Source organism: Mustela nivalis, assembly GCF_964662115.1.
Source record: "Mustela nivalis genome assembly, chromosome: 4".
In the NCBI taxonomy this organism is placed as follows: domain Eukaryota; kingdom Metazoa; phylum Chordata; class Mammalia; order Carnivora; family Mustelidae; genus Mustela; species Mustela nivalis.
Genome location: NC_139023.1, coordinates 107,999,204 through 108,024,495, shown reverse-complemented (window position 1 = coordinate 108,024,495; position 25,292 = coordinate 107,999,204). Strand labels below are relative to the sequence as shown.

The 25,292-nt window shown below is 38.4% G+C and overlaps 1 protein-coding gene across 10 annotated transcripts in view; it reads left to right on the top strand.

Annotated features, from left to right (window-relative positions):
- The window catches only part of RAP1GDS1 (Rap1 GTPase-GDP dissociation stimulator 1), a 149,871-nt gene extending 133,894 nt beyond the window's left edge, over positions 1–15,977 (top strand). For all 10 annotated transcript variants that reach the window (XM_082729106.1, XM_082729104.1, XM_082729108.1 and 7 more), the window contains 3 exons: positions 5,135–5,261; positions 9,231–9,359; positions 14,052–15,977. In XM_082729106.1, the coding sequence (XP_082585232.1) occupies positions 5,135–5,261; positions 9,231–9,359; positions 14,052–14,179 (384 nt within the window). In that variant the 3' untranslated portion in view covers positions 14,180–15,977. The remainder of the gene's footprint in view (positions 1–5,134; positions 5,262–9,230; positions 9,360–14,051) is intronic.
- The last annotated feature ends 9,315 nt before the right edge of the window (positions 15,978–25,292 follow it).

Here is a 25,292-nt window from a genome sequence, read left to right as displayed (position 1 = left end):
GAGTCAAATGAATTTTTTGGTTTCCTAATGCATATAAAAGTTGTGTTTACATTATATTGTAGTCTGATAAGTGTGCAGTAGCATTATATTTAATATAATAATTTGATACCTTAATTAAAAAATACTTGATTGCTAAAAAATGCTAACCATTTTCAGTGAGCTTTCAGAGTCATCATCACTGATCACAGATCACCATAACAAACAGAGTAATGGAGAAAAGTTTGAAACTTTGTGAGAATTACCAACATGTGATACAGACATAAAGTGAGCAAATGTTTCTGGGAAAATGGCGCTGATAGACTTACTTGACACAGGGTTGCACAGACCTTCAATTTGTATAAAACGCAATATCTGTGAAACACAGTGAAGTGAAACAGTAAAATGAGGGATGCCTGTGATCCACAACCCTGAAAAAGTTGAAGATTGAGCTTTTATTTAGTTCTATTCCATAATAGTTAATTCCATAAGGCTTTAGAATGAAACAGTTGAGTTCATATTTTATCTCCACCATTTACTTGGTCAGGTCTTTCACATCCCAGTATCTCAGTATATTAAACCTGGACTAATATCTACCTGAAAGTTTTGTGAGAATGATTCAATGAGATCACATACTCAAAGTGCTCAACTGGTACCTGGGACTTGGAAAGCACTCAGTAAGTGGAGTCGTTGTAAATGTTGCTGGTGTTACCACTATACTCAGTGTCAGACATCTTCTGTGGACCAGGCACTGACCAAGCTAGCTAGTGATATTAAGAAATTAAATGATATCAAGATAGTATGTGATGCTCTAAACTCACAAAGCTGGAGGAAATCCATTCTCAGAGCGGTGTCCAGCCTAGGATGTGTCTGACATGTGGTTGCTAACCTGTTTGTTGAGTGAATGAATACATGAATGAGCAAATAAACTATTATAAGGATTACAGTGTTGGGAACCCAGGCCAGCAGGTTAGCAGCTGATTTATTATCTATATTATATGCCTTTTATTTTTCTGTAACCTGTTTTCTAAAGTGAAACTTCGGGCATTTCACTTATGCCCTTGGGAAAATGCATCACAACTTCTTAACCAAATTTTGGAGCCAAAACTGTTCATTTGCTATATTAATTGAGATTTGAGGGTTTTGAGGCTTTTCTGTTAATATTTATCACAGATTTCCCTGTCCCTCATCTATACCCCCATTCCCCCCACCAGAAAATAAAAGCTTTCAAGTACCCATTAAGCATCGTCATCATGTAGGTGTTTTGAAAAGACCAGGGAAACGGGGCATTGCACTTTTCTAGGGGTGTGTGTGTGTGTGTGTGTGTGTGTGTAACAAAAAAGCAATTTGAAATGATACAGTTCGATGATAATTTTAACTTCATGGTCACATTGTAACTGTATATTTACAGTTCAGTCCTGCAGGCCAGGCTTTTTGTTTTTTTGTTGCATATGTTCCCTACAGTTAAGTGTATACCGCTCCTAAGCAGCATTAGGAGCCTTGATTTGCATACTTTAATGATCAGAACATAAGGCGTGTTCCTTGTGTGAGCTCCAGATCAGAACTCTTATTTTTAAATTTCACAAACATTAAAGTAGAATCAGTGATACCTTTTGAGAATCAAAGCAGTGCTCAGAATATATTCCATTGAATAATAACCCTAAAAAACACTGCACAAAGAGAGAAGGTTGCATGATCAGATTAGTTAGGAAGTAGTTCATTCCCTTTCCTTGCCTTTGGAACTCACAGCACACATTAGTACTACTCTAAAAAAAACCTTAACTCTGTTTACTCTACTGATCCCCAAACTATCAGACAATGGGTTTCTGCAAGTTGCATCTATCAAATACATTCCACTGGACATACTTCAGAGAATCCTGCTCTGGAAGAAGCTTTTAAACACTAGGCACAAGTGAGTCACATTCTTGTAGATCCTTAACCAACTGTTGGGAATTACAGTTCTCTCCTTGTGTTATTTTTAAACTTTGAAGATCCTACTCCTTTTAAAGTCACACTGAATTCGGACTTAGAGTCCAGCCGTCTAAAAATTTGCACTGACTCACAAGGTTTCACACTCACTTAGTCATCCCAGCCATCCATATACAGTGTATTCTTGTGCTTGTGCCAAGAGGTAAATTCACATCTTCCCTCGAAAGAGTGCCCTAGGCTAGGACTCTTGAGCAACTAGCTGGACCTTCTGATTGTAGACAACAAAAACAGAAAAGTATGGTTTGCTTCTACAGTAGGAATATAAAAATTGCTTCCTGTCAAGGCACTCTCTCCTTCCTCCTTTAAGGGTAAAACATTCTTCAGTTATCAAGCTAAAAACTTAATGAAACAATTTATTTCGGCATTCGCTCATACATCTAACATCTGATTTCCTGTGCTGGGAAGTAGTCTTTGATGATACAAAGTCGAGAAGGTTTTTGTTAGGTGATTCAGTGGCTATGTTATCAACTGATTATCTTGAATTTAAGCCTACTTCAGAACATTACATTGTAATCAATATTGTACAGTTTTCAGCAAAGTTTGTAGCTGGATTATCTCAATTATTAAGGGAAAATTGGCCATAAAAGCTAAATATGTGAAACTCTTACATACATAATTTGCCTTAGTTGTGTATGTACCAACATTTAACTTTCTATAAGAATACTCTTTACGAAATAGGATTGCAAAAAAATACATCATTTAAACCTTTGTAAAGCATTATAAAGTATGTCCAAAATTCTTGGAGATTTTGCAGATGCACTTAGGGCTTAGAAGGATTACCCAGAAAAATGTCTTCCTGTATATTTCTCCAGTCTAATAAATGAAATGGTTTCAGAAAAGTTAAACTCTCTAGGTTAATTTTAGATGTGTATTGGTTAAAATTATTTATAATTCTCTAGATGAACTTTGCTCTGTGGAGTGGTGCTAATATCCTTTTTTCCCCCTAATTTCTTGAAGTTTAAAATATAACTTTAAAATACATTCATAGAGCCTCTGCAGAGCACATTGTGACTAGCTATGTATGATACTAGTGATGAATTTAGTACATATACTTTTGCGTAGACCACAGTGATTAGGAACTAGAAAGTGATAAGCAAACTGCCTAGTTTGAGTCTTGACTTTTTTACCACTTCGTCACCAACTTTGGACAGATTTCATAACTTAATCTGAGCTTCAGTTTTTTCATCTGTTAATAACTAAATGAGGGGATTTTCTGGGAGGATAAGAATATCTAAGGTCTGTAAACTACCCAGTATAATGTCCAGTGTGTACTTGTTGCTCCATAGAGGGTAGCTGTCGGTATTAATCTCTTTTGTCATACAGCACAAGAACAAGGCTTCATTTGTCTTTTACCTTCCATTTTGTCAGGCAGAGCAACTTCCTAGAGGAGCTATTCAATAAACATTTACTGAAGTAGGAGGAGAGAGCGAGCAGGCACTTTAAAAAGCAATACTCTGTTTTCTGTTCAAAAAAGTGAGATGGAGGGGCTCCTGGATAACTCAGTTAAGCATGTGACTCTTGATTTTGGCTCAGGCCGTGATCTCAGAGTTGTGAGATCTACACTCTGCATGGAGCCTGCTTGAGATTCTCTCTGTACTTCTCCCTCTGCTTGTGCATTCTCTCTCTCTAAAATAAAAATAAAAATAAATGAAATGAGATGGTAAATGAGCTATGCTTGAACTTATAGGGAGCTACTCACTTCTGATACACAGTTTCCTTCTTCATTTATTATCTGCCTCTCCTTCTACTACAGTGGACTCTCCGGGGTGAACCACAAAATAAAGGATGAAATGCCAGTCCAAGAACCTTCATTAAGTGACTGCATATGTATCTATGAACCTCCCTCTTGTCTTCTTTACTCAAGAAGCTCCTTTGTGATTTTTATAAAATTCTTTACAAATTTTAAGTTTCAAATAAAGTGGCCACCAAGTACATTGGGAGGCTTTCTTTTTGTTAGAAAGGGCTTTAAAAGACAGTCTCTCACTTAATAAAAGAGGTAATGGTAAAAGGCTACTTAAATGCCAGAATATAGCCACCATAAAAACTCAGTAATAGGACTGAGTTTAGATGATTTAGAATATTTGATCTCTAAATGTGTTTGGGCTCAAAGCAAAGATCCTGTCTATAATTTGTCTTCTTGAGAATTTATATAAGGTAGAAGCATAACAGAAACCCCTCTTCAAACATTTTAGCAAATTAATTTGAAAAATATTTCTAATTAGTTAGTTTTATACTGTTGAAGCTAATGCAGGCTACTTAATATCCACTTAAATTACTAAAAGTAGTGAGAACAAAGAAAATTACTCTAAAAATTCTGTAATTGAGACTTTCTACTAAATCACATTTAATCCAAGAGTATTTAGGAAACAAAACTGAGATAAAAACAAAAATGAATACTAGAAATAAATGTGCCATTTTAAAAAAATCTAACTTTTGCCTTGCCATATATTCTTACATTGGTTTTTCATGTAATAACTTTGTAATTATCACAAAAACCAATGATAACACTATTCCAGTATTATAGATAAAGTCACGAAATGCAGAGAGGTTCAGTAATTTGCTTAGTCAATGTTGGCACTGGTGTTTTTCAATCTGGAACCCATGGTCTACTCCGCCATTGAAGAAGACAGCTGTAGATGCCATGAGAAATGAGAAGGACAATCTGAAGTTCCTCTCAAGTCCCTTGACATGTAATCCAGTTTTGTCAGATCCAACAAAGGGGTACAAGCTAAAAAACATAAATGAAACTTTACCTTGATCATCTGGAAAACAACTGCCTGGTGCTGTAATAATAATTTGAAAAGAAGAACTTTGTTATTGTTGTTGTTATTCTAAATCTTACTCTTTTTTTTTTGATCCTGTGGTAAGTCGACATTTGAGGCAGTCACACTTATTTTTTTTGACTGGTTGCTTCTGGGACTCTCTATTCCTTGCTATGAACTGCAGTGGTCTTTTTCACTTAGGTAATTTAAGTTGTCATCTTTTGATGAATTTATTTAAAGCTAAAAGCTTTTTCCTTTTCTTCTGTGATGAAAAAAATTATGGTTAAATGTAATGATTCATACAGGACACTGTCAGAAAACCATTCAATTTAACAATGAATTGACTGACTATAATGCATTTTCTTTATGTTTAAAATTAAAGTTTATAACTGTGATATTTATTGCAGGATGTAATTAAAACCATTGTACAGAGTGGTGGCATCAAGCATCTAGTTACCATGGCAACTAGTGAACATGTAATAATGCAGAATGAAGCCCTTGTTGCTTTGGCACTAATAGCAGCTTTAGAGTTGGGTAAGTACCCCAGTGTCAAACTTATTTTCTCCTATTTTTATCTTGGATGAAATGAAGCACAGGAGTGGAACAGAAGTCGACAAAACCTTAACTAGAAGCATTTTACCAGCATGTGTCTGCACCTATAGCTAAGTATATAGGAGATCACATACTATAGATTGCCACCTCAGCCTTTGCTTTTGGTAACATTTTTAGGTCAGTGCTTGACTCTTTTTAGAGTTTGAGTCTTAAATGTTATTTCAAGTTATAGCCACTTAATAAACAAAGAAAATATTGTCAGGGAGAAATGAAACTGTATTTAGAATACAACAGCAGATTTAGAGTATGCTACCCTTCCAGTGACCCAGACCACCTCTTCCATCTCTACTACTGAATCTCTCTCTTGCTTATCTTTTTCTGTCACCATGTTGCTCTATAGCATTGCCCTCATTCTAAATTCTCACCATCTGTGTCATTCATCTGTGTTTTATATTCAAAACTCCTCAGAAGCAGAGTTTAAGAATTCATTTGGTATCTTTCTAGCATATAGTATACCTGTTGGTCAGAATTCTTCTTGAGAAGGGAGTTCATAGGCATTAGCTCTTACGGATAGTAACCTTTGTCCTAGGAACCAACCTCTGATCCAGTCAGCTGGGGACAGTCAATCACACATCCTGTGGTTAAGGCCTGAGACTGCCCCACAAAGGAGGACTATAGACTTAGTAGGTCTGTCCTGTCTAGTTAAAAGCCATTTAGGTAAACACTGTTAACTGATGACTTCTTAATTCCCACTGATGATTTAGTCCTTAATTCTCATACAGCAGCAAGTGGACCCTCCAACCTCTGTACCAGGAAGCCAAAAGATAAACATGGTAGATCTTTCTCTAGTTTCACATTTACTCAGATTTTAGGTATGAGAGAGTTGCATTTTTGTCTTAAAGGGTTTTGAATTTTAAAACAATTTTTTAAAAATCATAGGTATTAGTAGGATATAAAATTTTTCTGAATTTTAAAGATGAAAGACTCTAAGAAAATATATGCTGATTCACAGTGACTTTGGCCTATAGTTAGAAATACTTTGGAGGTCACTTTGGGGCCTGGATTAGCCATGACGTCACACGTGGTTTGAGTAGAGTCAGCCTAGAAGTCCAGACATCATGGGGAGAGCTATGATAAGAGGGTGGGAGTCTGTGAGGACATTCTGTACCAAACTGGGTTCACGGGCTGGTTTTAAGTGGTTTAAAGTAATGGGGCAGTTTCAGAATATGCTTGATGACCCAGCCTGGGGTGAATCTGGTTTTGTGCCAGTATCTTCCAAACAAGGTGTAATTTCATCAGCTTCCTGATAGCTAAACATTTGCCTCAACCTGGTCCTCTTACCATACAACTATATAAAATTTGAAACATATTTTTTTTTTTTTTATTGTTAGCTATGGTTTCAAACCCTAGGCTCCTTGGGCTTAAGATATAAAAATAAGCCCATACTATCTTTTTAATACACAACACAACTTGAAAACCATATTTTTCCAGTCTTGTTTTGTTATAGAATATTTGATATTAAGGAATTATAAATTTTTTGTATTATAATAGTATTTTTTTAAAAGATTTTATTTATTTATTTGACAGAGATCACAAGTAGGCAGAGAGAGAGAGGCAGGGAAGCAGGCTCCCTGCTGAGCAGAGAGCCCAATGCTGGGCTCAATCCTAGGACTCCGGAATCATGACCAGAGCCAAAGACAGAGGCTTTAACCCACTGAGCCAACCCAAGTGCCTCGATAATAGTATTAAAGCACCATTTTTAAGACTTTTTTTTTTTTTTTTTTTTTTTTTGGATAATTGTAGATTCACATGCCATTTTAAAAAATAGAGATCCCTTTTATACTTTACCTAGTTTCTCCCTGGTAACATTTTGCAAAACTATAAGTAATATTTCAGCTATTGATATAAAATTTACCAGTGTTATTCAGATTTCCTAGTTTTACTTGTTTTCATTTTTGGGATATGTAGGTTTGTGTATCAGCCACCATAGTCAAGATACTGAGTAGTTTAGCACCATAAGGATCCCTCCATTTATAACCATACTGGTCACCTCCCTCCTTCTCCTGCCCCTTTCCTATTCTCATCCCTGGAAACCACTAATCTGCCCTTCTTTTCTAAAATGTTATATATATATATATATCCCAAATATATATATATATAAATATATAATCCCAAAAGGTCACATACCATATGATTCCATATATATATATAAAAAATATATACACACACATATGTGTATGTGTGTATATATATTATATATATATATATATATATTATATATAATCCCAAAAGGTCACATACCATATGATTCCATACATACATATATATAAAATATGTATGTATATATATGTATATACATATGTGTGTATGTGTGTGTATATCCCAAATATATATATATATAAATATATAATCCCAAAGGTCACATACCATATGGAATCATATGGTATGTGACCTTTTGGGATTGTCTTCCTTAATTTCCTTAACAGTCATCTGATTGGCTTTGTGTATCAATTTTTTTTTTAATTGCTGAAGTGTTCCATGGTTTGTACATACCAGAGTTTGTTTGACCATTCCTGTCAAAAAACATCTGGGCTGATTCCACTTTGGGGCTTTTAAAAATAAATAAATGCTATAAATATTCATGTGTAGGTTTTTATGTGAGCATAAATTTTCATTTTTCTGGATAAATGCCTAGGAGTGCAGTTGCTGGGTTGTATGGTAACTATATGTTTAATTTTTAAAGAAACTGTCAAACTGTTTTCCAGAATGGCTGTACCATTTTACATTCCCAACAGCACTGTATGAGGGCTCTAGTTTTCTCCACATTCTCAACAAATATTTGGTATTGACTCTATTTTTTATTGTAGCCACTGATAGCTGTGTAGGGATATCTCATTATGTTTTTTCTATTTTTCTAATGGTAAGCATATGAAAAGATATTCCTGACTTTTTACCATCTGTATATATTCTTTGGTGAAATACCTATGGATAATGTTTGCTCATTTTCTAATTTTTTTAACTATTGAGTTGAAAATTCTTTATATATTTTAGAAGGTTTATAGTTTTACATTTTACACTTAAGTCTGTAATCTGCTTTGAGTTAATATCTGTATAAAGTGTGTGGTTTATGTCAGCAATTTTCTGGGGAGGGCCGTGAAGGTCTAATTGCCAATGTTGTTTGTTGAAGAGTCTGTCTTTCCCCTACTGAATTGATTTTGTACCTTTGTCAAAAATCATTTGAACATATATGTATAGGTCTATTTCTGGGGTTCTCTGTTCAAATCTCTGTCTACCAATATCACAGTCTTGATAACTACTATATGGAGAGCCTTAATATCAGGTAGAATTCCTCCCATTTTATTTTTTTATCAAGATTATTTACTTGTTCTAGGAAATAGAACAGGTGGCTTTCCATATAAATGTTAGTATAAACTTACAGATTTTCTACAGAAAATCCTCTGGGATTTCGATAGGAATTGCATTAAGAGTCTTTGTCTCTTAAAAATACATACTGAAATACGTAAGGAAGAAACTGTCATTTTTTAGGATTTGCTCCAAAATAATTTGGGACAGGTAAGAGTAGGTGAATGAAACTAGAGATGGATGAAACAAGATTGGCCATAACTTTTTAAGATAATAGTAAATAGCATATGATTATATAATATTGTCTGCTGTTGTATATGTTTAACCTTTTCCATAATAAAGATTTTTTAATTTCCTCATATTAAAAGGAATATTTTAATACTAAATTTTAAGCTTGAACTATAATATCTGCTGAAATTTAACTCTATTTTAGCAAGGTATGAATTTAATATTCTATCTCTAGGTCATCATTATTTATCAGTTCCTTTTGTTTTATATGGTCAGTTCTAGAAAAGGAGTGAGTGTTTAGCCACATTGCACCAGGTTCATAAACAGTGGATATAACGGATACTTTGTTTCATATTCTAGGCACTGCTGAGAAAGATCTAGAAAATGCTAAACTTGTACAGATTTTACACAGATTGCTAGCAGATGAGAGAAGTGCTCCTGAAATCAAATATAATTCCATGGTCCTGATTTGTGCTCTCATGGGGTCTGGTAAGCATTTCTTCTATTATATGAGATTTATCAACATATGGTTGACATTAAATATATAATAGTAATAAATGGTGACTTTGGGTTTTAAAAGCATTAGAAATTAGTTTATGAAGGATACAAGATTACTTTACTTGAAAATATTTCCAGAAGATTCTCACTAGAATAATAAATGTATCATGGGGCACAGGAGGGTTCAGTCAGTTGAACGTCCAACTCTTGATTTCCTCTTGGGTCGTGATCTCCAGGTCATGAGATCGAGCCTTGCATGGGGCTCCACACTCAGAGTCTGCTTTTGAGAATCTCTCTCTTCAAAAAAACCTTAAAAATATCATATGGGAAATAGGCAAAAATCAATGTTAAAAAATTAATACCTGTAAGTTCCATCAGCCCTAAGATATTTTATATAAAGTACAAGGTCTAGGCGCTGGGTGACTCAGTCAGTTAAGCATCTGCCTTCAGCTCAAGTCATAATCCTGGAGTCCCAGGATTGAGTCCCCCATCAAGCTCCCTGCTCAGGGAGTCTGTGTCTCCCTCTGGCCCTTCACCCTGCTTGTGCTCTCTCTTGCTCTCTCAAATGAATAAATAAAATCTTTTTTAAAACAATAGAAAAAAAAATAAAAAACAAGTTTTGGTTTTGTATATTGCGATATTAGCTAAGGAATTTGTTCAAGAAGTCATTGGCGTATTTTGGTATATGTTCCATGAATACTGAAAAGACGGTATATTCTACTATTACTGAGTGAAGTGTTCTTAAAATGTCACTTAGATCCTTTTGGTTGTTGGTAGTAGAATTGAGTTTGCTGTATTCTTTTTTTTTTTTTTAAGATTTTAGAGAGGCAGGCAGAGAGAGGGGAAGAAGCAGGCTCCTCGCTGAGCAGAGAGCCTGACGCGGGGCTCAATCCCAGGATTGTGGGATCATGACCTGAGCCGAAGGCAGAGGCCTTAACCCACTGAGCCACCCAGGTGCCCCAGTTTGCTATATTCTTAACAAAGAGAATATTTGATACTCTAATTGTTTTGTCAGTTGTTGAGAACAGTGTATTGACATCTCCAACAATAATGGTGGATTTGTCTGTTTCTCCTTTTAGTTCTGTAAGTTTTGCTCACCTTTTTAAAATTTTATTTTTATTTTTTAAAAGATTTTATTTATCTATTTGACAGAGAGAGACACAGCTAAAGAGGGAACAAAAGCGGGGGCGAGGGGGTGAGAGAGGGAGAAGCAGGCTTCCTGCAGAGCAGGGAGCCCAATGCAAGGCTCGATCTTAGGACCCCGGGATCATGATCTGAGCTGAACGCAGACACTTAACAACTTAGCCACCCAGGCGCCCATTGTTTCATATGTTTTACAGCTCTTTTGGCAAATATATATACCTTTTGGATTGCTATTATCTTCCTGGTGGATTGACTCTTGTATCATTATGTTCCTCTCTGTTCTGGTTAATGTTTTTCCTCTGAAGTCTTCCTTATCTGATATGAATATAGCTGCTTCTACTTTCTTTTGAATAACATTCATGGGATCTTTTCCCACCCTTTGAGTTTGTCTGCTTTATCATTATACTTGGAAGTTTAGAGAGAACTTTGTTAGGTTCATGTGTTTAATCCACTGGTAGTCTCTTTTAACTGGTGTGTTTAGACCATTTACATTTAATGTAATGACTGATGTTATGGCTAAGTCTGCATTTCATTTTTTATTTTCTTTTTCTCATTGATTGAGCATTTATTCCCATTACCCTCCCCCCATTTATAATTTTCTCAGATATATACATTTAGAACCACATTAAACATTGTTACAATTTTTGTTTTCAACCATCAAACATAATTCAGAACACTCGAGAGAACAAAAGTCGTATTTATCTACACCTTTGTTATATGTGTTGTTCTTCCTTTCTGATGTTCCAAAACTACTCTTTTTAAACATTCCCTTTCTGTTCAGAGAACTTACTTTAGCCACTCTTTTGGGTTAGGTCTGCTAGTGACAAATTTTTTTCTGTAATTTTAGAATATCTTGACTTCTCTCCCCGTCATTTGTGAAAAATGTTTTCTTTGGGTAGAGAATTCTGGGTTTGACAGTTCTTTTTTTCCAACACTTAAAAAATGTGCCATTTTATTCTGGCCTCTATGGTTTCTTCAAAGAAATCCACAGTCTTCCAATTCTTTTTCCCCCCTCTTGGTAAGGTGTCATTTCAAGATTTTTTTGGTCTTTAATTTTCAAGCTTGACTGTGATGTGTCTTGGCATGGATTTCTTTGGGTTTATCCTTTTTCAAGTTTGAGTAGGCAGGCTTATGTCTTCTGCTAAATTTGAAAAGTTTTTTAACCATATTTCTTCTTCAGGTACTTTTTCAGCCCCACCCTATTTCTCCCTTCCTTTCAGGTCTTCTATTGGTACGAATGTGAGATCTTTAGTTATATCCCAAAGGCTCCTGAGGTTTTTGTTCTTTTTTTTTTTCCCAGTTTATCTCCTCTCTTGTTCAAATTGGGTAATTTCTGTTGTCCTGTTTTAAAGTTCACTGATTTTCCTGTCCCCTCCATTCTGCTATTGAGCCTCTCCACTAACCATAGTTTTGAGGTCTAAAATTCCCATTTGCCCCTTCTTTGTGTCTTCTGCTTCCTAGCTGAGACTATTACTGAGGCATTTTTTAAATGTAGTTCAGTGGCAGAGTAGTACATTCAAACTGCTGTACAACCATGACCACCTTTTTTTCCCCCTCAAACTGAAACTCAGTATTCTTTAAAAAATAACTCCCCAATTACCTATTTCCCCAGCTTTTGGCAACCACCATTCTATTAATTTGATTACTTTAGGTACTTCATGTAAGTGGAATCATATAATACTCTTTTTTATGTGGCTTATTTCACTTACTATAAGGTCTCCAGGGTTCATCCATATACTAGCCTATGTAAGAATTTCATTCCTTCTTAAGGCTGAATAATGCCCCATTGTATGTATATATCACATTTTGTTTATCTATTCATCCATCAATGGACCTTTGGGTTATTATAAATAATGCCACTATGAAAATGCGGGTGCACAAGTATTTTTTCAGTTCCTGCTTTGAATCATTTTGGGTATATATAGAAGTGGAATTGCTGGATCATACAGTAATGGCTACCTTTAATATTTTGAGGAATCACCATACTATTTTCCACAGTGGGTACACCATACTCATTCCTACCACCAGCAATGCTTATGGGTTGCAGTTTCTTACATTCTAAAGTTTGTTACTTTTTTCTTCTATAGTAGCCATCATAATCAAGTGTGTCTTACTGTTCTTTTGATTTGCATTTCCCTCATGACTAGTGATTTAGGGGATCTTTTAATGTGTTCGTAGCCCACTTGTATATCTTCTTTGGAGAATGCCTTTTCAAGTCCTTTGCCCATTTTTTAATTGGGTTAGTTTGTTGTTGAGTTGAAAGGGTTCCTTATATTTTGGAGATATTAATCCCTTATTGGATATATGATTTTCATTTATTTTCTCCCATTGTGGGGGTTGCTTTTTCAATCTCTGGATAGTAACCTTTGGTACACAGAAGCTTCTAATTTTGATGAAGTCTAATGTATTTGTTTTTCCTTTTGTTACCTGTGTTTTTGATGCATATCCAAGATACAATTGCTAAATTCAATGTCATGAAGTTTTTCCTTTAGTTTTTGAGTCTTACTGTTTTAGCTTTTAATTTAATTTTTATATAGAAGGGCTTATGGTTCTCCAGTTTTACCAGCACCATTTGTTGAAAAACTGTCCTTTCCTTATTGAATGTCAAATCTTTGTCAAAAATGTTTTGACTATATATATGAGGGTTTATTTCTGGGCTCTCTGTTTTATTCTGTTGATCTGCAGGTCTGTCTTCATTTCAGCACCACACTGTTTTATTAGCTGTAGAGTAGGTTTTGAAATTAGAAAGTATGAGACCTCCAACTTTGTTCTTTTTTGAGATTGTTTTGACTATTCAGAGTCACTTGAGATTTGATCTGAATTTTAGGATGCATTTTTCTGTTTTTACTAACAACATTTCTAGTTTTAGACCTCATAGTCTTATTAAAGTAAATGTATCAGTTTGACGAAGGTTGATTGCATTAAACTTACTAGACATGTTTTCTCATATAGCAGTCTCCAAGTCTTAAGAGCCTTGTATTTTCCTATAATTGAGGTTAAAGAAAGGTAGAAAGCAAGAAAGAGGAAGCTTAGATATAAAAAGGGAAGCCTATTGTCACAGAAATTTGTTGAAGGGATATGAAGTATAACCTTCTTCATTTGCCACAAAATTATTTTCAAACAAATCTAAGATTTTTTTTAAGTCATTGGACTTCATATTTGAACTGATGATGGGGTCAAGGGGTATATAACTGAAACTTGAGATTATACAGTGAGCAGTGTTTCATTATAGCTCATTAATCAAACTTAGACTTATGAACTTGACAATTTATCTATAAATATGGCAAGCAAAGTTCCTCTGATTTATTATAACACATCTCTAATGAAGACATTTTAGGCTACTGCTATGTCCAACACTTGTCTTTAAAAGTGTTTTAGCATTTCTGGACTGCTACAGTTTTTCCAGAATTGCCCCTAGTTTTATAACTTGGTATCATCCAAATAAACATTTTGGGTATACATACTAGATAGATTGTATATTAAGATTAGAACAGTTTAACAGAAGCATATCTATTACCTTGGGGTTTTTTTGTCTTCCAGAATCTTTATACAAGGAAGTACAGGATTTGGCCTTTCTAGATGTTGTATCCAAACTTCGCAGTCATGAGAACAAAAGTGTTGCCCAACAGGCCTCTCTCACAGAGCAGAGACTTACTGTGGACAGCTGAAAACAGCCCCTCCCTGATACATGGCATTATCCCACCTCTGATTTCCCCTTTGTCCTCCATCCAGCTGCCTCTTCTGCTTCATTTTTTTCCATATCACTTGTGCATGCGTGTAATGTTCCAGTACCAATCGAAGAACTGCTATAGGTACCTGCCCAATAAGATTTCTAAACCCATAGTTAGTGTGAACATGAATTTGTCAAAAACAAGTCTCCACCCATAACTGTTCTCTTGTATTCCTGTTGCTTGAGCTACATTAAGTAGAATGTGCATGTTGTAGTCCTATGATGATGTAAACCTGGTACTACATAATGACTTGCTCCTCACACTTGGTAAACTACATAATAATGTACTGGTAAATTAGAAACAAACAAGAATGCAGCAGGATCTGTCTAGCTTACTAAGGATGGAACTGAATAGTAAAAATAGCTCCATTTTTTTGGTGCTTGGGAAGCACAGTGACCAAAAAACTGTATAGCTGCTCATTCATTAGTCTTACCTACTAATGTCAAACCCATGGTACCTAGAGTTAATAAAATCCAGTGCTCTCACTCTTTACCCAATGGTTTCTCCTTCTTCATAACTATGTAGACTCCTGAAACTGCCATAAACTTGGCAGGGCTTCCCTGAGGTTTTTTAATTTCATTTTTAATTGGCTGTCATCATTGAAGCCTAACATTGAAATCATTTGTGTTTTTCAGCATGGAACTAAGGAGTTGAAGAATCTGTGTTACACTAAGTAACATTCTTTTTGGGTTTGGGGGCTTACATTTTAGAATCTGATCTATGTACATTCTGACATCAGCATTATCCAACACTTCTCTTTTTAAAAAAGTTCACTTGGCATTTGTTTTCAACTGAGGAAATTGAGTATAGCTCATTGGAGGGTGGGGTTGTTGGGTGTTTTGTTTTGGTTTTGGGGTTTTTTTGCTGTTTTTCATCATTCAGCTTGAAATGAAAGCAAGAAGGTTCTGTCATAGTCCTTTTAAATCTTACACTAGAACTAGCAGGACATAGGAAAAAAAGATGAAGAAAATAGAACTAGCAGGACATAGAAAAAAGATTAAGAAAGAAGTTTATCTATACTGAAGAAAGGAAGCAGGTTATAAAAGCCATAGCAGCCAGTCCAGTTCACTCTGCAGATGGCCTCATACCCAGTAGCTGTTAGTTTCCCACCTCCACTTGCCACAGAAAACTGTAATAGATCTTAAAGCTACCAGAAAAGGCGACAACGCCAAGACTCCAGAGATGAGAAGACCCTCTTGGCGAAATACAGTGTACCTTTCACTGCCACTACCATCACCAAATGGGTTTTTAGAACTTTGAAACACAATCTTTGTAAATTAATCAAGAGCTCCCTGTGACCTGCATATCTTGTCCCCATGCACAAGTTTGACAAATCCTGGCTGAGAGGTCTGATGGGCTCCAATATGGAAGGACTGCAGGACAGTGGAATGGGTTGCCCTGGGTAACAGGAGTTCTTTCCTCTCCAGTGGGAGATGCTGCACAAAGCTGTGGGGTGACTGAAGTCGGACTTTTGATTGAAACAGCTATAACTCAAGAAAATTAAAACCTCAGTGGAGGTAAAGAAACTTCGATTGATTGTTCCCTTTGATGTCCAGGAAAGGGACTGTTACTGTGAGTGCTTATGCTCCACTTACTGTAAGAATGATCTTGTTCATTGTCTTCTTCTGGGCTGGATAGTGGACTATATTTTATTATAGGTTTTGAAAAACATCTGTAATGTTGAATAGGCTGTCCATATTAATAACTAAATAAATAAATAGTATATCAAACTGTAGTGGCATCATTTGGTTGGTTTGTGTATCCTACTTCTACTTCCAGCTCCTACAACAGTGGTTGCTCATTGCTGGTACTCCGGATTTGTTGATGAATTCCCACTTTTATAAACTTCCAGACTCCCTAAACTCATTCTGGATAGATTGTTAGAGAAATAATTTAGATATTTATCTGATTTTGGAGAATTTTTTTTTTAATAGGATTGGTCCCTATTGAAAATCATCATACAGAAAACCTCAGAATGAGGTATCCAAAAATTACAGATTTCAGAGAAGCCATCATCTGGGCCAGCTACCAGCAATCGAGGTACTAGGAATTCCCCTCTCCAACAGAAACAAAGTACATTTCTAATCACTTTTTCTATAGAAACCAGAGAAAGCTATGCCCTCATGATGACAGAGGTCTGCCAAACTAGGTGATGTCCTGCTCTGCCATGGCAGAAGGTGGGAGTCTACAGACAATACTGAATATCCCACTACTTGATCTGAGTTCTAGAGGCCACCTTTAGTTTGCTACCCACTATGAATGCTTTCTGAGGGAATGAGAGGAACTGTACAGCATAGCTTTAATTATCACTATATGTCAGGATTAGAACATAGCTGAAAAACAGACCAAGAACAAGAAGATGTCTCAGTGAAATGCACTAAAATGTCTTCCCTCCCTTCTGGGAAGGAATCTCATTCACTCCTTGGGATTTTGCTAACCACCCTGCAGACAAACCTCCTTGTGCTCAAAACAAAATCAATTGAATGCTGGCCCATCGGAAAATGAAGGGGGTGGGAATCAGGGAGACGAACCATGAGAGACTATGGACTCTGGAATCAAACTGAGGGATCCAGAGGACAGGGAGTGGGGGAATGGGTTAGCCCAGTGATGGGTATTAAGGAGGGCACGGATTGCATGCAGCACTGGGGGTTAGATGGAAGCAGTGAATCATGGAACAAACTAACCAAGTACTGTATGGTAACTAACATAATAAAAAATTATTTTAAAACATGCTGACCCATAATCCAGTGTTTTCAACTTGATAAAACATGGTTTGTATATATTATCTAATAACCAGAGATATAGACAAAATTTTTTAGTTCCAAAATTATGTAGTTCCAAAATGCAGCTCTTAGATATAACCACTTGTGTAAAGTGTTCTGAGAACCCTGCATGTGAAGATTGCAAAAAGAAATGCTCTTTGATATCATTAGAAAGCTTATCTAATTCTGCTGAATATAAGGGATGAAGAAACTTAATTACTTAGGTAAGTATTCCCCCTTGTATTCAGCTGTTGCTAGACAACAGCTTAAAGAACACTTAAGGATATTTCAGATGAATCCGCAGAGGTGTAACCAGGAAAATTGAGGGTTTTTTCACAGATGTGTCTTCTTAATTTACATACATATAATACATAACATATGCCATGTAGCTTCACAGGTAGATGTTTTATAGATGTGTCTGACAAAAGTGAAAACTTTTTAAGTGTGATTAGTGAAAAGAGTCTAAAGTCTTTAAATACTATCTGATCTGAGGTCACATCCTGGTTCTGTTAACGTACCAGCTACAACCATCACAGAGTTACTTAAACTAACTGGGCCTGCTTTCTCATCAATATGATGAGTGTAATAATCCCTACTTCCCGGATTTTTTGTGGTAACTGAAACGTCTAAGGGTTGAAGGTAAGATTGGATGGAACTGAGATACTGGTGACATGTTATGGCCTATCCCGCTACCACCTGAAGGGTTCCCAGCTAATGAAACTCAAAGAACAGCCAAATGGGAGATATTGTCTATTAATAGTTTGAGGAGCACCCAGTTATTCTCAATGCAGAATGCACAGCCCCTGCTTCCTCCCCCGAAACTGATGGCCAAGTCTGCAAAGGCCTTGGACATAGGCCCCCACAGGACTTCCTCTTCCTGTTCAGACCTCTAAAGTGGGAGTAACTATAGTACGCAATAATAAAGTCAATATAAATAAAGCTGTAATACTATGTTTTCCTCCATATAGAAACAAAACGATTCCTCTTTCCACTTTCAATACTGCCCAACTTACCAGTGTCTATATATGTATTTTTATATACATACCTATTTGGGTATGTCTTTTTCTTAAGTATAAATGCTGTGTGTTTTGCTTCATGAAAGTAGCTGTGCTCAGAATCCTGGTACAATCCACTTGTGATGGCCTGTTCATCATTATGCTTCTTGACTAGATAGGTGGAGCCCCTTTATGTTGGAGGCTCCCAAGGGTAAGCTGTGTTGCTTCTGTGTCATGAGTGGTTGGCTACAGTTTTTAAAGGAAAAAAAGTGAGCCTTACGTGAAATTTATGCTCCTTTTTAAATTTAAATAATTTCTTACTCTTTCCTTCTTAGTGGCCTTTAAAAATTCATTATTTCCTTGTTCTCACTTTGTTTCTTCCTGGAAAACAAACAAACCAAACTTTACCAAAATTTTGTAGCTATAAACACATTCTAACATTTCAAAAATGGACAGTACATATACCTATTTGTAATACTAGATAAATAGAAACTTAGTATGCTGACAATTCGTTTATATACTGATGCCTGTGTTTTCTCCTGACATTGGTTCTCTCAGTCCCTAATGTCACATTCATCCAAAGGGACGGGTAGAGCCTGCCATTTACTGAGCAAATGGAGGATCAGGGTGATGTCACAAGCAATGTCCTGTTCTCACAAGCAACTTCTCTGTAGCCTTCTCTGGTCCCCAGCATTATCAGTGCAGCTTTCAAGGAGTAAAACCTGGAGCAAGCAAGGTGGTTAAACCATGGAGATGGGGGCTCAAGTGAGCCTTGAATCAAAAAAACAAACTTGGCTTTGACCTTCATCCCTGACCTCAAAACACATTATTGTAACTTGTCCATGGCTCAGAGATCCATGGTTTCACTCATAGACATATGTGCACTTTTATTTTACTCTGTTTAGCCCAACAGAGTTAAAACCACATTCAGGTGGTAGTGAAACTTAGTTCTTTTTTTTTTAGTTGGTGTTGGTCACATATATAGAGTATTTTCTATTTCAGGATTATGTTTTCAGAAACTTAGCTAAATTTATCTTCATCAAGGAAGGGTAAAGCCTAATCCTGCCATGCTTTGAGACTTATTAGTTTCAGATTTGCAATTTTTAAATTTTTCTTTTAAAGATTTTATTTATTTGACAGACTGCAAGAGAGGGAACACAAGCAGGGGGAGTGCGAGAGGGAGAAGCAGGCTTCCAGCCAAGCAAGCTGCCTCATGTAGGGCTCGATCCCAGGACCCTGGGATCATGACCTGAGCTGAAAGCAGATGCTTAACGACTGATCCACCCAGGCACCCTGGGATTTTTTTTAAAGATTTTATTTTTATTTGACAGAGATCACAAGTAGGCAGAGAGAGAGGAAAGGAAGCCGGCTCCCTGCTGAGCAGAGAGCTGGATATGGGGCTTGATCCCAGGACTCTGGGATCATGACCTGAGCCAAAGGCAGAGTCTTTAACCCACTGAGCCACCCAGGTACCCTGGATTTTCTTCTTTTAAAGGAAATAATTTTTAAAGATCTTTGTTAGATCTCTGTTAAAATAAAAATTTAAAGCCTTAATGGAGACTTCCAGTATACGAATTTTAAGGGTAACAATAGGTCTTTTAAAAATATATGTAATCTATTTTCACATCAAATTGGTAGATGTTACTTACTATTGCAGTAGTTACTTTGTTATTTATTGATTCCCAGGAATCATGAAGAATCTTGAAGGAAACTCTGGCTGTACCTTCAGATTACTGTCAAAAATAAATTCCTCTGTGAATGCTCACTTGGAATTTTATAACCATATCTACTTTAAAATAGGCCTCCCTTCTACCAAAATAGTGTTTTTGTCAGTTGGTTTTTAAGGGACTGCCATATAAATAGAGCCAAGTCTGTTGGGGAGCTGGCTTCATCCCTGTCCTCACAGAGTCTATGCACTCAGATGAAAAACCCCTTCTCCTTTTAGGACATTTCACAGAACTCTTCCAAGGTTAGCATCACCTCTAGCAGGACCAGAGAAAGCTTTTGACCTTGTCTTCTTTTCAGGGATATTCTGCTCAGCTTTTTGGTCCTCAGTCCCATCCCCATGTCTAGCACAGGCACATCAGTTCAATACCTATAATTACACAGAATTTACGAAGGATGGAAAGGTTGAATTATACTCTTAAAACAATATAAAGGCACAGATGTAGGTTGCAACCCAACACAGAAGGATAAAGAGCTGCCCTAATCAGGGTGAACAACAGAGAGGAAATATTAACCAGAGAAGCTTTGATTCCAGGGCCACCAGTGAAGGAATCCAAAACAATCCCTAATTTCAATTGGGGCACTATCAGTGTAGAATTCCTTTACAACACCTTCCCTTTTTTAAGGTTCAGGAATTCAACCCATTCCCCCACCATGCCTTTCCTACAATAACTTTCTTTGATAATATTAATGACTCCTGTTCCACTCTTAACCCACACCACTCAATCCCAGTGCCCAGAAGTTAGAGGAAGTGACACAGCACAGTGACCACTAAGCTTCATCATACCACCTACTAATACCTGTTAAATCATCTGCTTCCCCTGCTCCTGCCTCTTGCCCTCTTGTTCCCCTATCAGGGAAACTGTGAGATGCAGTGCCTTCCCTGAACCATGAGAAGTGGGAGCAAGGTGTGCACTGGCTGAAGAAAAGCATCTGAGGAAAAGATGTTACCCGCACAGGAGTGTCTAAAACTGGATTGGACAGTCCCTTCCTCTCTAAGATGTAGGCTTTCTTAAACCTGGGACTGACGTCTGATGCTTAGTTTCTGAATGAGGCTCTAGCATGCTCCCCCAGAGCACTGCCCTGTGTGTGTACATACTGTGCACAGTTCAAGTGTTCCTCCACGTGTGGCTACCTCCACGCCTTCCCACTTACATGATAAGTGTTTGTTCACATTACCGAGAATCTATTTCACAAACCTCACTTTTAATGGCTGCCTATTCTTCCATTGTATTAGAAGTACCAAAATTAACTATTTTCCCACATTCGGGCACTTAAGACATATTTTGATTTTTGAAAAACAAACCAAATGCTAAGTCATGAGCGTCTGCAGATGCCAAAGTAGTTTCTAAAAATTATCTGACCAGTCAGTCCCTGTCAGTTGACTTTCTGCCTCTAATTCCTCTCGCTTTCTTCTTCAGAGGTCCTTGTCAACTGTTCAGTGAGCCTCTTTGCCCCCTCCCGATTCCACTTGTCCTTTCATCACCGCCTGGACACTCTTTGCTCCTGTCAAGCCCTCCCGAGTCTCCTGAGGAGACCCACCATCGGGGGGGGGGGGCACAAGAGTGGCGCGGCAGCACCTCCCTCCCAGGCATCCAGGCATTGGGTCAGTTGCACCCACTTGCCATTGACCACCACCCTCTTACCAAACGCATCAGATTGGGCCGCCCACAAAGAGGAGGCCCAGACACACCTTCAAGCATCCACTGGAGCTGGTGTTTAGCTAATTGGAGTAATTGCCTCTTAGGAGTGTCATCAACGGCTACCAGCACTTTTGCTTTGCTGGTGAACCTCGGCTGATGAAGCCTGTGAACCACCCTCTGATTTGTTCCAAGCCAATAAACACTCTCCAGGCACCACTTGGGTGGAGAGGGAAGAGAGGGGTGGAGAGCCTCTTCTCCCACAAGAATCCCCATTGAACACTCCTTGGGATTCTACAACCTGGCTAGTCATTTCTTCCTGTAGACCAGAGAGGGCAAACTGGGGGCCCTCATGCATCTTTGTTTCACATGGTATTTTGAAGAAAAAGGGGGAGGGGGTGAGCAGCTGTAAACATTTAAAATTTTGGATAATTTTACAACAAAATCTAGTTGGTTTTGGTTTTGTTTGTTTTTTTTTTTTTAATGGGGAGATCTGGTAACCAGGGACTCTCTATTCCAGGCAAACAGCATGTGGCTGTGGCCCCCTTTGGACAGGGCGTGCTTCTCAAGCCTGTTGGAGTCCCCACCCGGCTCCCCTGCCATTTCCCCATAACTCCCTTGCCCCTGGATGTCCATGTGTCCGTGACCCTGTGGAGCCCTCCTCTGCAGTCTCCTGGAGCAGAACAGGGAATGGATTTTAGGGGGAAAGAAGCAGGACAACAGGAAAAGCCATGTCTATTGGAGGTACCAATATTTGACCCAAAGGCATTTTTATGACCGATGCAAACTTGAATTATTTTTATCTCCTCAAAGACTTTACATTTTGAGCACCAGTGACAGCTGCAGTCTGACTGACGAGTGTTCACTACAGCTACAGGCCATGCCCAAGCCTGTACCCACTCCATCCATCCTGCTAACAGGAGGAGGCCCGTGCTGACCTTCTTGTCCCCTCACAGGGCTGGCAGCACACTGTGGTGACTGCAGAAATTGACAAAGTCCCTTCTTAGCTGGGTCAGAAATGCACCCCTTCTCCTGAGGACAAAATTATCCATACATCGCCTTTATCCCATGAGTCAGAGGCTTTTATGCAATAGGGGGACCCTGCTAACCCTAAAAGAAACCCCTTGCTCCTACATGTTTCATTGACATCACACACCTAAGTGGAGTATGTCCCCCATATGCTCCCGAGTGAGTAAGCCCCAAGGGCCAGGACATTCTCTGTGATTCAAACCATCAGGCATCACACAGACCCTGAGCTAAGGTATGGCATAGACAGGAACAGTTGTCAAACCTTGTGTTCTCTAGAGGGTTGGTCAACCCAGCACCAAAAATCTGCCAGAGCTCCTCACATCTCTGCAATACTGCCAGGATACCAGTAAGAGACCCAACCAAACAAAATGTCTTCAGTTTCTCAGAAACTGAGGCAGAGCGCGGAAAAGAGGAAGAAGAAATCAGTCGCCACTTGAGACACAGACATGGTTCAAACATCTACAAAGCCAGGACACATAGGAACAGTAGGCCTGAGCAAGGGTCAGACTGGTAGGACCAGTTAGGGGGAGAAAAAAAAGATTAAAAAAAAAAAATTAGAAGACATTTTATCTTTTAAATAGATACTGTGAGTTATTTACCCAATATCCAGCTCCTCCTTCCTTTTTTAACAGAACTCCCTTTTTGTTCAGGGGGACATTGTGCCAAGTTTAAGATACTCCAATTTCCCAGCTTCCTAAACTACACTTTCCCCTTTTCTTCCTTTTCCTTGCCTCCAATGTTGATATGGGCTCCCCAAGTCCAGGAGCCCTCTTGCAGCCATGAGGTACAAAGGCCGGTCCACCAAGGGCAGTGGAACAGAACACGGAAAAGAGCCTCGATCCTCAGTAGCATCGGAGAACTGGAGGAGCGGCCCTGTTGTGAGGCCTCTCAGTCCTATGTGAGACACACTCCTGCTGGTTAAACCCCTCGAGCAAGGTTTTCTGTTACTTGGAGCAGAGTGAAATTTTGATTAGCAAGGCTAATCATTAAAGCATCAAAACCTCTGAGGACAGCTTGTTCTGCTCACAAGCCAGTCACAGAACTCATTAAAACAAAGGACAAAGGATTAAAACATCTGAGGCTACGGGCTTTAACTCTCCAAGTTCAGAAAAACCCCAAACAGCCAGGCTTCCTGATGTAGCAGCTTTCCTCATGACACAAAAATTGACTGAGCTTTTACTGTGCACATGCGGCACCACATTGGGACAGAACGAGAAGACAGATATGGTCCACTGGGGGAGAAGATGAAAACACTCTATGACACGAAGCTAACAAGTAAGAGTGTTAACCGCATAAACAGTTACAGGGGTCTGTAGGGAGAGGACACTAAACATCCTGCGACAGAGGATACATACATACATACGTGTCTCTTGGAGGCAAGAGATATGGTGGGAAAAATAGAGAAGACCAGAATGGGGGGGGTGCTTAATTAAACATTTAAATTTTTTATGTCGTTATAGAAAACCAAAAGTTTTTTTCTTTTTTTTTTAGGATTTTTGGGGGGAGGGAGGTGGCAAGGGAGACAATTTTTTTTTTTTTTTTTTAAGATTTTATCTGTTTGTCAGAGAGAGAGCACAGCAGGGGAAGCAACAGGCAGAGGGAAAAGCACACTCCCTGCTGAGCAGGAAGCCTGATGCGGGGCTTGATCCCAGGACCCTGGAATCATGACCTGAGCTGAAGGTAAATGCTTATCTGAGCCACCCAGGCGTCCCAAGGGAGAAAAGAATCTTAAGCAGACTCAGTGCTGAGTGTAGAGCCAATCACAGGCCTCGATCTCAGGACCCTGATCACTACCTGAGCCAAAACCAAGAGTTGGACACTTAACCTAGTGTGCCAACCAGGCGCCCCCCAAAACAAAAGTTTTTAATTAGAAGATTGGAATATTTGCTTTATGTTTTGCTCTAGAAACAGAACTACTGTAAACAGGACACACACACACACCCAACAGAAAGACTAGTGGGTAACTGTAAGTTCCTAATGTTGGGAGACAATTCCCATGGGCAGCTTATATCTTCATACACCTGTGAAGAGACAGCTTTTGTCTCAAACTATCCCGCCAAGGATGTGGATATAATAAACAGAGACAATGCCTCCCCAGGCTGAGGGGAGGGGTGGTCAAATGTTGGCCAAGATTGCTTGCAGACCCCTTTATAAGACTGGGGCTTTCCTTGGTTGAAGCACAAACCTACTTTTAGCGTAGTCACTATCCCCTGTGGGACTGGAGGCATGAAACACTTAGAGCCTACAGGGCAGTGGGTAACAAAAGGCACGTGCCTCCTCTCTGTGGTGGTGAAACCCAGGCAGGCTAACTTGTTAACTCACGGGAGGGGAAAGCATCAGAGTCTCCATAGTTCTTCATGCAACTAGATGGACAGAAAAGGGTGGAGTTTGGAAGCAAAGATGATTCTGAAGTGTCTGACTTGGGTGACAGTGCAGAAGACGGTGGTGATGTTTGTTAATGGAGAAGAAGAACAAAGGAGGAGAAGCAGGTTCCTGGAAGACAACCATGAGCTGCCTCTGAAGCCCTGGGTGGGAGGTATTTAAAGCACCTCGAGGAGACATCCAGTGGCAGACATCAAGTCCCAGCTCAGCCCTGACAACGGGCTGTTCAACAAACAGCTCAGTCCCCTTGACCTGCAGTGTGCCCTTTAGCACCTCCTAAATGCACGATTGTTGTACTACATCAGGGTCCCCAGGAGACACCAAAAATACCCCCATCTTTTTTTTAAAAATGTGTCTTACCCAAAACTTAGGGAATTAAATGTCTGGACCTGGAGCCTGGGCATCTGAATTTTTAAAGCTCCAACCATGACAGAAGTGATTCTTATCTGCAGCTAGAGTAGAACAGCATTGGCCTTTTAGAACCCAGGGCAATCAAGCTTTCTCTCAAGTCCTCAGA